At 40.3% G+C, this 15,099-nt stretch overlaps 1 protein-coding gene, 1 non-coding gene and 1 pseudogene across 7 annotated transcripts in view; 1 reads left to right on the top strand and 2 right to left on the bottom strand.

Moving 5' to 3' along the window:
• The window catches only part of ATR (ATR serine/threonine kinase), a 186,760-nt gene that overhangs the window by 46,688 nt on the left and 124,973 nt on the right, over positions 1-15,099 (top strand). For all 6 annotated transcript variants that reach the window (XM_059688266.1, XM_059688268.1, XM_059688267.1 and 3 more), the window contains one exon: positions 13,382-13,474. In XM_059688266.1, coding sequence (XP_059544249.1) covers positions 13,382-13,474 — 93 coding nt within the window. The remainder of the gene's footprint in view (positions 1-13,381; positions 13,475-15,099) is intronic.
• On the bottom strand, positions 8,392-10,554 carry LOC132231885 (sestrin-3-like; annotated as a pseudogene).
• On the bottom strand, positions 13,046-13,152 carry LOC132232014 (U6 spliceosomal RNA). The gene has a single exon (XR_009452178.1). It is a non-coding gene; the product is annotated as a U6 spliceosomal RNA (small nuclear RNA).

Genomic DNA, 15,099 nt, shown 5'->3' on the forward strand with positions numbered 1-15,099 from the left:
TCCTTTACCCATTTTGAGTTTGTTATTGTGTGTAGTGCAAGTTGGTGGTCTGTTTTCTTTTTTTTTTTGTATGTATCTGTCCAATATTCCCAGCACCATTTATTGAAGAGACTGTTTTGACTCCACTGTTTGCTCTTGCCTCCTTTGTCAAATATTAATGGAGCATAATGGCTTGGGTCAATTTCTGGGTTCTCTGTTCTGTTCCTTTGGTCTATATGTTTGTTCTAGTGCCAGTACCAAGCAGTTTTGAGAAGAGTGGCTTTGTAATATAGCTTGTTATCTGGTATTGTGATCCCTCCAACTTTGTTCTTCTTTCTAAAGATTGCTCCAGCTATTTAGGGTCTTTTTTTATTCCAGATGAAATTTTGGAGAGTTTGTTCTAGGTCTTTGGAATATGCTGTTGGTATTTTAATGGGGATTGCACTGAATCTATAGATTGCTTTCGGTAATATGGACATTTTAATGATGTTGATTCTACCAATCCATGAATGTGGTATATTTTTCCATTTGTTTATGTGTTCCTCTATCTCTTTTTACAGCATCCTGTAATTTTCAGAGTACAGGTTCTTCACATCCCCAGTTAAGTTTATTCCTGGTATCTTAATATTTTTGTTGCAATGCTAAATGGGATTTTTATTTATTTATTTTTTCTTTATTGATTAAGGTATTACCATTGCCCCCGCACCCCACCCCCACTCATGCCCTTACCCCCCTGGTGTCTGTGTCCTTTGGTTGATCTCTCCCTTTTAACCCTGCCTTCCCCTTTCTTCCCTCTGAGATTTGATGGTCTGATCCATGCTTCTCGGGGTTGTTTTTTCAGTTTCTCTTTCTGTGAGTTTGTTATTGGTGTAAAAAAAACGCCATAGATTTCTGGGTATTAATTTCCTATCCTGCTACATTGGCAAATTCATTTACTAATTCTAGTAGTTTTTTGATAGAGTCTTTAGGGTTTTCTAAAGAATAATGACAATTTTATTTCTTCTTTTCCAATTTGGATGCCTTTTATTTCTTCCTTTTGTCTGATCGCTATGGATAGCACTTCCAGTACTATATCAAACGGGAGTTGTGAAAGTGGGCATCCCTGTCTTGTTCCTGTTCTTAGGGGAAATGGTTTTAGTTTTTGCTCATTGAGTATGATGTTGGCTGTAGGTTTGTCATATAAGTCTTTTATTATGTTAAGGTATGATCCCTCTATTCGTGTTTTGCTGACATTTTTTATCAGGAAAGGGTGTTGGATTTTGTAAAATGCCTTTTCTGCATTAGTTGATACGATTATGTGATTTTTGTCTTTCAATTTGTTTTTGTGATGTATCACATTTATTGATTTGTGGATATTGTACCAGCCTTGCATCCCTGGAATAAATCCCACTTGGTCATGGTATATGATCTTTCTAATGTAATGCTGGATCCGATTTGCTAGAATTTTGTTGAGGATTTTAGCATCTATGTTCATGAGGGATATTGGCCTGTAATTCTTTTATTTTTTTTTATTTTTTGTAGTATCTTTATCTGGTTTTGGGATTAGGGTAATGCTGGCTTCATAGAAACAGCTTGGAAGTGTGCCTTCCTTTTGAATTTTTTGGAATAGTCTAAGAAGGATAGGTTTTAGTTTTTCTTTGAGTATTTGGTAAAACTCCCCTGTGAAGCCATTCGATCCAGGGCTTTTGTTTTCTGGAATTTTTTTGATTTCTGTTTCAATTTCATAAGTAGTTATCGGCCTGTTCAGGTTTTTTGATTCTTTCTGATTGACTTTTCGAAGCTTGTATTTTTCTAGGAATATGTCTATTTTGTCATCCTTGTCCAGTTTTTTTGGAGTAGAGTTGTTCATTGTATTTTTTTGCAATCCTTTGTATGTCTGTGGGGTCAGTTGCTACTTCACCTCTTTCATTTCTGATTTTCTTTATTTGGGTCCTCTCTCTTTGTTCCTTGGTGAGCCTGGCTAGAGGTTCATCAGTCTTGCTTAGCCTTTCAAAGAACCAGCTCTTGGTTTTATTGATCTTTTGTATTGTTTTTTTGGTCTCTATATCGTTTATTTCTGCTCTGATCTTTTCTATTTTCTTCGTTCTGCTTACTGTGGGCTTTTCTTGTTGCTCTCTTTCTAATTCTTTAAGTTGCAGGGTTAGATAATTTATTACCATTTTTCTGTTTTGTTTTTTTTTTTAAATGAAATATATTTCATTGATTTTTTAGAGAGTGGAAGGGAGAGGAATAGAGAGTCAGAAACATTGATGAGAGAGAAACATCAATTAGCTGCCTCCTGCACACCCCCTAATGGGGATGTGCCTGCAACCAAGGTACATGACCTTGACGAATCAAACCCGGGACCCTTCAGTCCCCAAGCCGACGCTCTATCCAATGAGCCAAACCGATCAGGGCTTTTCTGGTTTTTTGAGGTAGGCATGTAGAGCAATGAACTTCTCTCTCAGGACTGCTTTCACTTAGTCCCATAGATTTTGGACTGTTGTGTTTCCATTGTCATTCATTTTCAGGATTTTTAAAATTTCTTCTTTGATCTCTTTGGTAACCCACTCATTGTTTAATAGCATGCCATTCTCCCTCCAGGTGTTTGAATTTTTTCATTGTTTTTATTGTTGATTTCTAATATTATGACATTATGGTCTGAGAAAATGCTTAATATGATTTCAGTTTTCTTGAATTTGGAGAGACTTTGCTTGTGACCCAATATGTGGTCTATCTTTGAAAATGTCCCATTTGGACTTGATAATAATGTATATTCCTTAGCTTTGGTGTGAAATATTCTGAAGATGTCAATTAAGTCCATCTGATCTAGTGAGTCATTTAGGATTGCTGTTTCTTTGCTGATTTTTTGTTCAGAGGAATTATCAAGTGATGTCAGTGGGGTATTAAAGTCCCCTACTATACTTGTATTGTTGTCAATCTCTCCCTTGATTTCTTCCAGAAGTTTTTTTATGTACTTCGGTGCCCCTGTATTGGGTGTATATGTGTTTTCCAGAGTCATATCTTGTTGTTGTATTGATCCCTTTGGCATTATGAAGTGGCCTTCCTTTTCTATTGTTATGGCCTTCACTTTGAAGTCTATTTTTTCTGATATATAAGTATTGCTACCCCAGCTTTTTTTCATTTCCATTTGCCTGAAAGATATTTTTCCATCCCTTCACTCTCAGTCTGTATGCATCCCTTGCTGTGAGGTGGGTCTCCTGCAGACAGCATATATATGGGTCATGTTTTCTTATCTATTCCACCACTCGCTATCTTTTGATTGGAGTATTTAGTTCATTTACATTCAAGGTTATTATTGACTAGAGGCCTGATGTGCAAAATTTGTGCAAGAGTAAGCCATCCTTCTCCTGGCTGCCGACACTGGCTTCCCTCTGGCATCCAGGATCCGGGTTTTTGTCCGGCACCTGGGACCCAGGTTCCCTCTGGCCGCCGGCAGGCATGTGGGACCTGGGCTTCCCTCCACCTGCCAGCAGGTACCCAGGAGCTAGGCTTCTCTCGCAGCTGTAGCTTCGTCCAGAAGGTCATCTGCTCTAATTAGCATATTATGCTTTTATTATTATAGCTAGGTACTTACTTGTTTGTAGACATTTTTATTTTTTGTGCCTGTATTCCTTCTTCTCTTTTTAGTTCTCCTTTTTACAGCAGTCCTTTTAGCATTTCTTGCATTGCTGACTTGGTAATGATAAACTCCTTTAGGCTTTTTTTTTTTTTCTGTGAAGCTCCTGATTTCCCCTTCAATTTTGAATGATAGTGTTGCTGGATAGAGTATTCTTAGACTCAGTCCTCTGCTCTGCATCAATTTATATACTTCCTTTCATCCCTTTCTAGCCTGATGTGTTTCTGTTGAGAAATCATTTGGTAATCTAATGGGACATCGTTTTTTGGTAACTCTCTGTCTCTCTCTTAGAGCCTTTAAGATTCTCTCTTTGTCCTTAACATTTGCTATCGTAACATTTTCATCTTGTTTGGGACTCTCTTGTGAGTGCTTGTGTGACTCTCTTCTTTCCCAAATTAGGGAAGTTTTCTGACAGTATTTCTTCACATAGGTATTCTAACCCTCTCTCCCCTTCTTGTCATTCTGGTACCCCTATTAAACGTATGTTGCTTTCTTTCATGTTGTCCAAAAGCTCCCTTAGGCTCTCCTCCTGCCTTTTAATTTTTTTCTCCAATTGCCATTCAGATTGTATGTGTTTTGCTGCCCTGTCTTATAATTCACGAATTTAGTCCTCTGCTTCTTCTAGTATACTGTTGAAACCTTCCATAGTGTTTTTTATTGTCGCTATATTACTCTTTATTTTCTATCAATTTTCTTTTTTTAAAAATATATTTTATTGCTTTTTTACAGAGAGGAAGGGAGAGGGATAGAGAGTTAGAAACATTGATGAGAGAGAAACATTGATCAGCTGCCTCCTGCACATTCACTACTGGGGATGTGCCTGCAACCAAGGTACATGCCCTTGACTGGAATCGAACCTGGGACCCTTGAGTCCGCAGGCTGATGCTCTATCCAATGAACCAAACCGGTTAGGGTTTTTCTCTCAATTCTTACATAAATTGTTGATTTTCTCAACCATCTTCTTTATGAACTGTACGACCCTTATTCTGAATTCTTTTTCTGACAAATTGCATGCTTCCATTTCATTTAATTCCTTTTCTGGCATTTCCTTTTCTTTCCTTTAGGGTTGTTTCTTTGTCTTCCCATTTTTGCTCTCACCGAAGGATATAACTGTTGAGTTGCACTGTGCCTGTGACTGCAGCAGTGGGCTTGGCGGCAGCTTGCACAGTCACCAGGCCCGGGATTGATTCGTCTGGCTTGGCTGCAATTTGTGTGGTCACAGTGCCCGGGGTTGTTGTGTGAGGCATCTGGTGTTGCTGCATAGGGCTTGGCTGCTCGCGTTTGTTTGCGGTTCCTAGGATTTCTGTGTTGGGCTTGGTGGCTGCTACTGTCCAGGGTTGCTGCATGATGCTCCTAGGGTTGCTGCATCGGGCTTGGCTGTTCATCCATGGTCGTGGAGCCTATGTTTGCTTTGTAAGGCTTGGCTGTTCTGGCACGGATGTGGATTCCCTGGGTTGCTGTGTAAGGCTTGGCTGTTTGCACACATGGAGCCTGGGGTTGTTGTGTAAGGCTTGGCTTTTCGTGCGCAGTCGTAGTTCCCGGGGCTTAAGCGTCTGGCTGGTGGGTGGGGAGTGTGCTCCAGAACTTTTAGGGAGGCTTTAGTCTTAGTGTTCCTGATCCACAGCTGAGGTAGTACATGCCTGGTCGGAGTGGTTGTAGGGTCCCTGGTGGTGTCCGAGGGTACCCTGGGTGGAAGTGAGCCTAGTCTTCCAGTCATAGCATCTTTCCACTTCATGATGGTGCGGCATTTGAGGCAGAGCCGGCTGCCCCAGGAGAGATTGCAGCAGTAGCAGAGGCTACTGGCTAGGGGAGCCTGGTCTGCCAACTTTCAACATCCTGTAGAATCTAACTGTCTCTCACTTACACACATACACATCCCACACATTCACACACTCCCATTTTGCACCCTCACTCACTGACACTCTCTCCCTCCCTGTTTCAGGATTCTTAACACGATAAATGCCAAGCCTGTTTTGTCTTCTGCACAGAAAGTATAGTGTCAGTCACTGGTGACTGACAAGGCGCTTAACGTGTTAAGATAGAATCCCAGAAGTGTGATTGCTTGTGCAAAAAGGAGTTCCATTTTTAATTTTTTGAGGAAACTTCATATTGTTTTTCACAGTGGCTGCACCAGTCTACGTTCCCCAACAATGATGTACTAGGGTTTCCTTTTCTCCACATCCTCATCAGCACTCGTCATTTGTTGATTTATTGGTGGTAGCTACTCTGGCAAATGTGAGGTGCTTTATTATTGTGCTTTTAATTTGCAAGTCTCTGATGATTAGTGACATTGAGCATTATTTCTTGTGTGTCTTGGCCACCTGTAATGTCATCTTTGGAGAAGTGTCTTTTCCAGTCCTTTTCCTATTTTCCCCCCTTTTTATGCATAATCCCACTTTTAATATATACATCTGATATAGGAAACTGAAATTTCTGTTTCAAAAGAGAAAGAAAATAGCTGAATTTGGCATTTTAGTAGCATGCCTTAAAATTCATCATGATTAATTTCCCATTAAATTATGGACATGGCTATATCACATTTCGTATTATCAACAATAGCAGTAAAAAAAAAAACCACTAAACTAAAACAAACATGAAATCCAAGCAGTGCCTGACAAACCATCTCTGGTGACACAGGTATGTGTCCTGTGAGCATACCTTTCTTCTACCAGATTTAGGACACAACATGAAAAGGTGAGAATGTTCAGAGGAGGTTATTCTTTGCTGAATTCTAGTATCCAAATAAGCGATTCAGCAGATTTTGAACACTTTTCCTTATTTAACAACAATAACAAAAGATGGGTAGAGAAATACACATACACATAAACTCCAAAGTGCTAAAGTTAAGCATTAACAAACCAGGTTAATGATTTATGATCAGTTTCCAGAACTCCAACTATAAACAATACAAGTGCTCCTCAATACTATTTTTGCAATTGTTTGTAAGGGTAAGCATCAAGAAAAAGAAAACATATCATTGTATAAACCAGCTAAACTTTGACACAGAGAATTGAATAATTTTTGATGCTACATCACAAAAATTTATGATGTATATCTTATGTGAAAAGGTTTTTACAAATCCATATATATAATAAAAGTGTAATATGCTAATTAGACTGGACAGCCTAACAACCTTCCGGATGTCGTTCTGAACAAAGCTGCGGTGGCAGGGGCCGAGACAGAGGCGGTTAGGAGCGATCAGGCAGGCATGAGAGTGGTTAGGGGCAATCAGGCAGGCAGGAGAGTGGTTAGGGGCAAAAGGGCGGGCAGAGTGGTTGGGGTGATGAGGCAAGCAGGTGAGTGGTTAGGGATGATGAGGCAGGCAGTCAGAGTGGTTAGGGGTGATCAGGCAGGCAGGAAGGCGAGTGGTTAGGAGCTAGCAGTCCTGGATTGCGAGAGGGTGAGGCTGGGTTGAGCTAACCCCCTCCTGTGCACGAATTTCGTGCACTGGGCCTCTAGTCCTATGTAATAAAGCTGGAATATGCAAATTGACCATCACTTTGCGACAAAGATGGCAGCGCCCACAGCCAATAAGGAGGGAATATGCAAATGGACGCAACAAAGATGGCTGCAGCCGGGCCGGGCCACTTGCATCATCACCATGGTGACGACACAGGCATTCCACCCTCCCAAGCCATTCCAGGCCTCTGGGCAGTACATGAAGGTGGAAAGGCGGAGCGAAGGTGGAAAGGCGGAGCGAAGGTGGAAAGGCGGAGCGAAGGTGGAAAGGAGGCTTCCGGCCAGAGTGAAGGCAGTAAGGCAGTTCTGGTCGGAGCAAAGGTGGTGCCGGCAGCCAGGGGATGGAAAGCCTATTGTTGCACGAATCTTCGTGCGTCAGGCCTCTAGTACACATATAAAAGACTTAGACGACAAACTCTGGTCGACCGGTTGCTATGACATTCACTTACTACCAGGGGGCACACACTCAATGCAGGAGCTGCCCCATGGCGTTCAGTGCACTCCCACAGTGGAGCGCCGTTCAGCTGACCAACCTGTCCTGGCGGCTCACCAGCCTGGCAACAGCCACTCACTCCCTTAGTAGTCCTGCAGGTCCAATCTCTGGAGAACAGACCAGGCACCGGTGGACTGGTGCCGCCAGCATGATCCCAACAGTGCTGCTGGCCTCCTGGAGGTTGGTCTCAAGTACCGTGGCTGCTTCCCCTCCCTAGATGCTCGGCAAGGAAGAAATGATATAAAAGTGGCTGCCAGGTGGCTCCTGACAACCAGTGCAAACATCAGTGGGATGGATTTATATCTTGGGCCAGCAAGGGTGCTTCACCACTCTCCTGGAGGGCCAAGTGAGTCCAGGCTCCCCTCTGCCCCCCTTGCGACCGACACCAGATGTAGGGCTCATGTCTGGTGAGCACCGCTGTGGCTGCTTGAGCCTTTCCTGATCAGGACTAACTGGGCGCGAGCCTGAGGCAGGCGCAGCGGGGCCGGGATGAGCGAGAGTGGCAGGTGGTGTTGGACTGCGGGTTTCAGCTCGATCTCCACAGGCCAACCCCAAGGGACCCCATCTGTGCACGAATTCGTGCACTGGGCCTGCAGCAATGATATTTCCCCTAGGTCAGTGGTGGGCAAACTGCGGCTCGCGAGCCACATGCGGCTCTTTGGCCCCTTGAGTGTGGCTCTTCCACAAAATACCACGTGCGGGTGCACACGTACAGTGCGATTGAAACTTCATAGCCCATGCGCAGAAGTTGGTATTTTGTGGAAGAGCCACACTCAAGGGGCCAAAGAGCTGCATGTGGCTCACGAGCCGCAGTTTGCCAACCACTACCCTAGGTGATGCTTCAGGTCAAATGCCGAGTTATAGTACTAAAAGCTTATGAAAGTTCAGTTTGTATCCATGCTTCCATTAATTGTAAATTGACGTGAACCTTTCTGAGTGAACTGACGCCAGTAACTATCATTCATGCACTTGGTGGTTCTCTCAGTATAGCAGTTCATTGTCTTAATGGAAACCTTCAGGCTTCTTTCAAGTAACTGATTCCAAACATGAAGTGAATATAGTTAAATAAAGCTCTTTGCAGCATGGTTGTGTCAACATCCTGTGGGTGGCTGTAGTATTGTAGGTGAGACTGTAGATCATGCGAAACTTTTCAAGATGTCCAATGTCAGAATAAAGTCTGTTCACCCGGGAGAACCCATGACTTTCCCAGGTATAGTCTGAGCTCAGGATGTTGGCAGATGCTCTTCTGGTCTGACAAAGTCTACCTACCCAGAATCGGGAGACCTCAGGTGGTCTAATCATGTCATCCTCCAAATCTGTATGGGGAAATCAATGAAAAGTATCTTCAGAGACAACGAAACGAATTTCTTCTCTGAATAAGTGGTCATTTCTTCCTGAGATGCGTCTTCATCTTCCCTTTCTTCTTGATGCCTTTTCATTCTTTCCAGTAAGACCTCTAGCTCAGAGAATATACATTCCCAAAGTTGTTGCTTGTAAGGGATGTATTCTTTATGTTGTCATTAGTGAGGTCACAGACACAGAACTTGTTTACTGATATTAGCCTGAACCCATTGGAGATTTCTGGAACTCTCTCTGGATTGATACTACTACTAAAAATGAAGCTTGCCAAACCATGATAATATGCCAGTAGAACCACAGTATGTACCAGTTCGGTCAGAGATAATTTATTTTCTCCAGTTTAAATTTCTGAATGTGCTCCCTCCCAATTAAAAATGCAGCACACGGACCAGACCGTTCAGTGCCTCAGCCCCTCCTATCATTCTCAATGTGTTTTCTTCTTTACTTCTCTAGTTGTAGGACTTCCATTCAGCCAGCTTTCAGGCAGTTCTGGATGATAGTTGTTCTGTATTTTAGTTATAATTTTGATGTGGTTGTGGGAGGCAGCGAGTTCAGGCTTTTACCAATGTCGCCATCTTGATTCTACCCCAACAAAGGGTCTATTTTTATTGTCATGCCAACATTAAGAGAGCGAGCAGGTAATGTTAAAGAATCCAGTGGGTAGAAAATTTGTGCTCCTCTTAGTCCTGGGCAAGGAGAGGAAATGGTGTTACCAGAACCTGGTGGGGTGCTAGAATTATGGTGTGGGGGGAGGTCTATCACTATACCGGGATGTAGCCACCACCAGAAACACCTCAAAACAAAGAAGGGGCAGGAAATTTAAGTGTCATGCTTTTCCCTCCTGCTCTCAGTTCCTCCATTGGTGCTTCCTGTTGAGTAAATTTATTGGGAGGCCAGAGAGAGGGATATTGAGGATGAAATCTGTTAAGCCTCCCACGTACATAGCAGTGCAGAAAAGGGCAGAGAATGGATCTGAGTATGAGAGGATGGCAGAGACTATCCAACTTCCTCTTTGTCATCTCTACTTCCCTGTCATAAGCATCTGAAACAAGTCTAAACATAACATGTCCATTAGAAATCTTTGCTTTCCTTCTCTCATCTGTTTATCTCATAGTCTTCCCTATCTCAGAAAATGGTACCACTATCAACCTAGTTGCTCAAATAAAGACCTGGGAGACATTCATAAGCCCTCCATTTCCTTATGCTTTATAATATCAGAAGTCCTGTCACATTTCTCTCCAAAATATATCTTTCCATCTCTGCTGCCATTACCCTCATGCAAGTGACCATCTTTCTTCCAGACAACTGCAACACATCCTAACTATTCTCTCCCTTCACTCTTCTCTTCCTACAAATTTACTCAGTTATTTACACAGCAAAGTGCTCTTTTTACAACTTAAACTTATATCATTGCCGAAATTTCTTCTATGGTTTTTATTGCTCTTAAAGTAAAATCTGTAAGACTGTATGTGATCTGTCTAACTTTACCCTCATATTGTACAACTTTTTTTCTCCCATTCTCCCTAATTTGTAGCATTGTTTTATTTGTGTTTCTTAAGCATGTCAAATTTTTTCCTTCTTCAAAGCCTTTGTACTAGTCTATTAGATTAATAATACTTGGAATAATCTCGTGGATCTTTCTCATTCTTCTTTTTTTTAAAAAAATATATTTTTATTGATTTCAGAGAGGAAGGAAGAGGGAGAGAGAGATAGAAACATCAATGATGAGAGAGAATCATTGATCGGCTGCCTGCTGCACGCCCCACACTGGGGATCAAGCCCACAACCCAGGCATGTGCCCTTGACCAGAATCGAACCTAGGAATTTTGAGTTCCCAGGCCGACACTCTATCCAGTGAGCCAAACTGGCTAGGGTCTTTCTCATTCTTTTTTTTTTTTTTAAATATATTTTTATTGATTTCAGAGACGGAGAGGGAGAGAGAGATAGAGACATCAGTGATGAGACAGAATCATTGATTGGCTGCCTCCTGCATGCCCTACACTGGAGATCAAGCCTGCAACCCAGCCCTGACCAGGAATCAATCAACCGTTCATAGGTCGATGGTCAACCATTGAACCATGCTGGCCGGGCCTCTTTCTCATTCTTAGATCTCAAGAGTTTCCTGATCCTCTTATCTGAACTCTCTCATCCTAGCTCTTCTCTCTCTTATGTGATCATGCTTATTTCCATATAGCACTTATTGCAAACTTATTTACGTATTTACTTACTTATGTCCTCCACTTATATTAGTCTCTCGTTTAAAGTAGTAGGGAGAAAGTAATTTACTGATATTATGTACCTGAACCTGGCATAGTATTCTAAGCATAGATAATAAATATTTGGTGAGTGGTAGATGAATGAACTCTTTGTCTAAATTCAAGGTCTTTAAAATTAGAATGTTGACATATATACTCTGTGAGTATCATCTGTGTCTGCTTTTTATTTAAGAAGCTTGGGCTGGAACCATGCAATTAGTGAATTATGGGTTATTAAGCCTAAAAATAAGTTTAGGCCAAATCAGAAGTTTGCAAATTAAATGTAATTTAGGCTTGAATGACATGTGATTCTCTATGTTTGGCAAAAGAAAAATTTATCCCAGCATCTAGAGAGACACCTTGGACAGGAAACTTATTTTCTATTATGTGCTGGCACACACCTCCTACTCCACCCCTCCCCTTGGCAGTGTATGTAACCTTGAGATTCCCAAATCAGGTGCTTCACCATCAAACAATACACGTTTCTTCCAGAGTTGGAAAATACTTTAATTGCTACTTTTCCGCAGCTCTTTTTCTTTCACCTTTTTCTAACTGTATATAAAGATTTTGAAAGAGAGGAATATTCTTTGCAAATTACTCACATTCCAAGTTTGTTATAATATTAACAACTTAAATTTATTTAACTCTTTACTGTATTCTCTGTGCTTGACACATGTTATATTTAACCTCTACAACAAGTGTATGTAATAGGTGCTTTCTTTGTTCCCATTTTACAGAATCAGAGGAGTTAAGTAACTTATCCAAAATCACGTACTAGGACAGCGATGGTGAACCTTTTGAGCTTGGCCTGTCAGCATTTTGAAAAACCCTAACTTAACTCTGGTGCCGTGTCACATATAGAAATTTTTTGATATTTGCAACCATAGTAAAACAAAGATTTATATTTTTGATATTTATTTTATATATTTAAATGCCATTTAACAAAGAGAAATCAACCAAAAAAATGAGTTCGCGTGTCATAGGTTCGCCCATCACTGCACTAGGAAGTATCAAAATTGGGATTCAAACCCAGGTCTGGCTGACTTAAAGTCTCCTCTAGGACCTTCTTTCAAGAAAGAATTAATACAGCCCTAACCTGTTTAGCTCAGTGGGTAGAGTGCTGGCCTGCCCAGGTTCTATTCTGGTTAAGGCTATGTACCTTGGTTATGGGCTTGATCCCTAGTAGGAGGCAGCTGATTGATGTTTCTTTCTTATCAATGTTTCTAACTTTCTATCCTCTCCCTTCCTCTAGACTGTAAAATCACTAAAATATATTAAAAAATTAAAAAAGAAAGAATTAATACAAAGTGCCACATTCAGCCTGGCCAGTGTGGCTCAGTAGTTGAGTGTTGACCTATGAACCAGGAAGTCCAGGTCCGATTCCTGGTCAGGGCACATGCTTGGTTTTGGGCTTGATCCCCAGTCGGGGGCATACAGGAGGCAGCCGATCAATGATTTCCTCTCATCATTGATGTTTCTCTCTCTCCCTTTTTCTTCCTTTCTGAAATTAATAAAAAATATTTTAAATAAGCATAAATAAAGTGCCATCATAGTGATACCTAATCTATAACTATTGATGCCCGTAGCCTGAGCTGGAACCATGAATTAGTGAATTATTTCTTTACCAGTATTACCTCAGGGGATATTGACCCCTATGTTAGACCATTGTTCTGGCAGGGTACCTTTTTTTTTTTCCAGCTTAGATCTAAATGCTCTCTAGAATGACAGTCAGTTGTCTTTCCTAGTCTTCTCCTTAAGATAAATGTTCTCTCCACTCTGGATCCTGATGTGAATCAGATCCTTAGGATCCCACCCCAGCTGAGTCCAGAATTCAAAAGCTTATTTTCTTGTACAGTACTATTTAACCATATATATATATTTTTTAATATGGAACGCTTCACGAATTTGCGTGTCATCCTTGCGCAGGGGCCATGCTAATCTTCTCTGTATCGTTCCAATTTTAGTATATGTGCTGCTGAAGCGAGCACTATTTAATCATATTTTGTAATGGTGGTTATAAATCAGTTTCATGAATTTAAAAAATACTAGATGTGAAAATAATATGCATTTGGAGAAACTTAATTCACCAAGTATCTATTTCTGTTATTCTTATAGGCAAAATAGAAATGATGGTAGTTAAAGAATTAAATTATTGGTTTATAAAATTTTATTTGTATAAACTTTACATAATTATCTGTTTGTTTGTTTTCCCCTTAGGCTGATTATTTGCAACCCAAGTTGTTGGGCATTTTGGCTTTTTTTAACATGCAGTTACTGAGCTCCAGTGTTGGCATTGAAGATAAGAAAATGGTAGGTAGTGATAGTTGAGTTGCAGAGTGATGAAATAGAACTCATGTAGAATATGCAGGAGACATGACTTTTGCTACTACCTACAAACATTCAAAGATAAGAAATAATGGAATGTGATATTCTGTATTACTGAACAACTTGTGTAAGCTTTTGGGGAGTCTAAAAAGAGGAATTATATTATTTGCAGTTCTTTTTTAAATAAGGGACAGAAAACCCAAACCAAATTGGCTTACTGCAATTTGTTGGCTCTGTAACTGAAAGTAGAGGGATAATATAGCTTCAGGTATTGTTTGATTTTGAACACAGTGTTCTGCAATCAGTTTCTTTTTATTCTATTTTTTTTAAATGTATTAAAAATTTTTTAATGTTGACATTATTACAGGTGTCCCCTTCTTCCCCCCCTTTGCCACCCTCCACCTCCCTACTCGCCTTCCCTTGGCCTTCACCAAATTATTGTCTGCATCAGAGTATGAATATATATGTTGTTTAGTTAATCTCTTCACCTTCTTTATCCAATCACTTCACTTTGGTACCAGCCAGTCTGTTTCATAGTGTCCATGTTTTCAGTTGCATTTTGTTCATCAGATTATTTTATTCATTAAATTCCACACATAAATGAGATCATATGGTATTTGTCTTTCTCTGACTGGTTTATGTCGTTTAGCATAATACTCTTCAGGCTCATCCATGCTGTCACAAATGGTAAGAGTTCCTTCTTTTTTACAGCTTTAGCTCAAATATCCTTGGATTGTTCTATGCTTAAGTGCCAGGTATTGGCCCCAATAGTTTCAGGCTCACCTAATCACAGCATTTAGCTCAGTGGGAAAAAAGAGACCACCAATCACTGATAGCTCAAAGAACGGTTGCATAGTTGAATTTATTAGTCCACATTGGTCTGATGTGGCTCATGGTCCATGCTGTTTTTGAATACTAAAAATGCTGGGTTATCTACAGTAAGTAAAGTAGTGTTAGTTACTTGTCAGTTTATGTTTAAATGTATTTGGCACAGTATAGTTTAATTATGATTGCTGACCACTGGAAATTTTTGTCCATAGATTAGGATAGAAGTTTAAATAATGCTTTGTTTTCTATCACTGCAGTCAGTAAAATTATAGTAAAAATTTATGAATAGAATTTTATTTCAGTCTGTATTACCCTTAATAACCTTAAGGAGCCAAGAAAAACATGGTAAAATATTAAACTCTATGAACTTAAGCAACGAGTATTCATTCTTTGGTGTTAACTGATAAATTTAATCCCCCAAACAACTTCTAGTTCATCTGTATGGAATCTTCCTTATTGTTTTCCCAAGTGAGAGAATCTCAAATTTAAGAAAACTAGAGTTTTTTTTTTAAATCACAGAGAGCTTGCATATTTTGGCATATAGTTAATGTCATCTAGGCAGTTCCTTTACCCCTTCATTATAATCTGGAGTTGTTGATACAAGTCTGATTATGTGTTTCACACACAATGGAATGTGCGTATTATTTTCTGGGTATGTTACCAGCTACTTATTTGTTTCACTAAATTCAGAGCATCTTGAACTTAGTACCATTATGACAAAAATGCATGTACTATATAGCAGTTTGGGATGGATTTATATATATATGTATATTTCAATCCTC

Source organism: Myotis daubentonii, chromosome 3 (genome assembly GCF_963259705.1).
Source record: "Myotis daubentonii chromosome 3, mMyoDau2.1, whole genome shotgun sequence".
NCBI lineage: Eukaryota > Metazoa > Chordata > Mammalia > Chiroptera > Vespertilionidae > Myotis > Myotis daubentonii.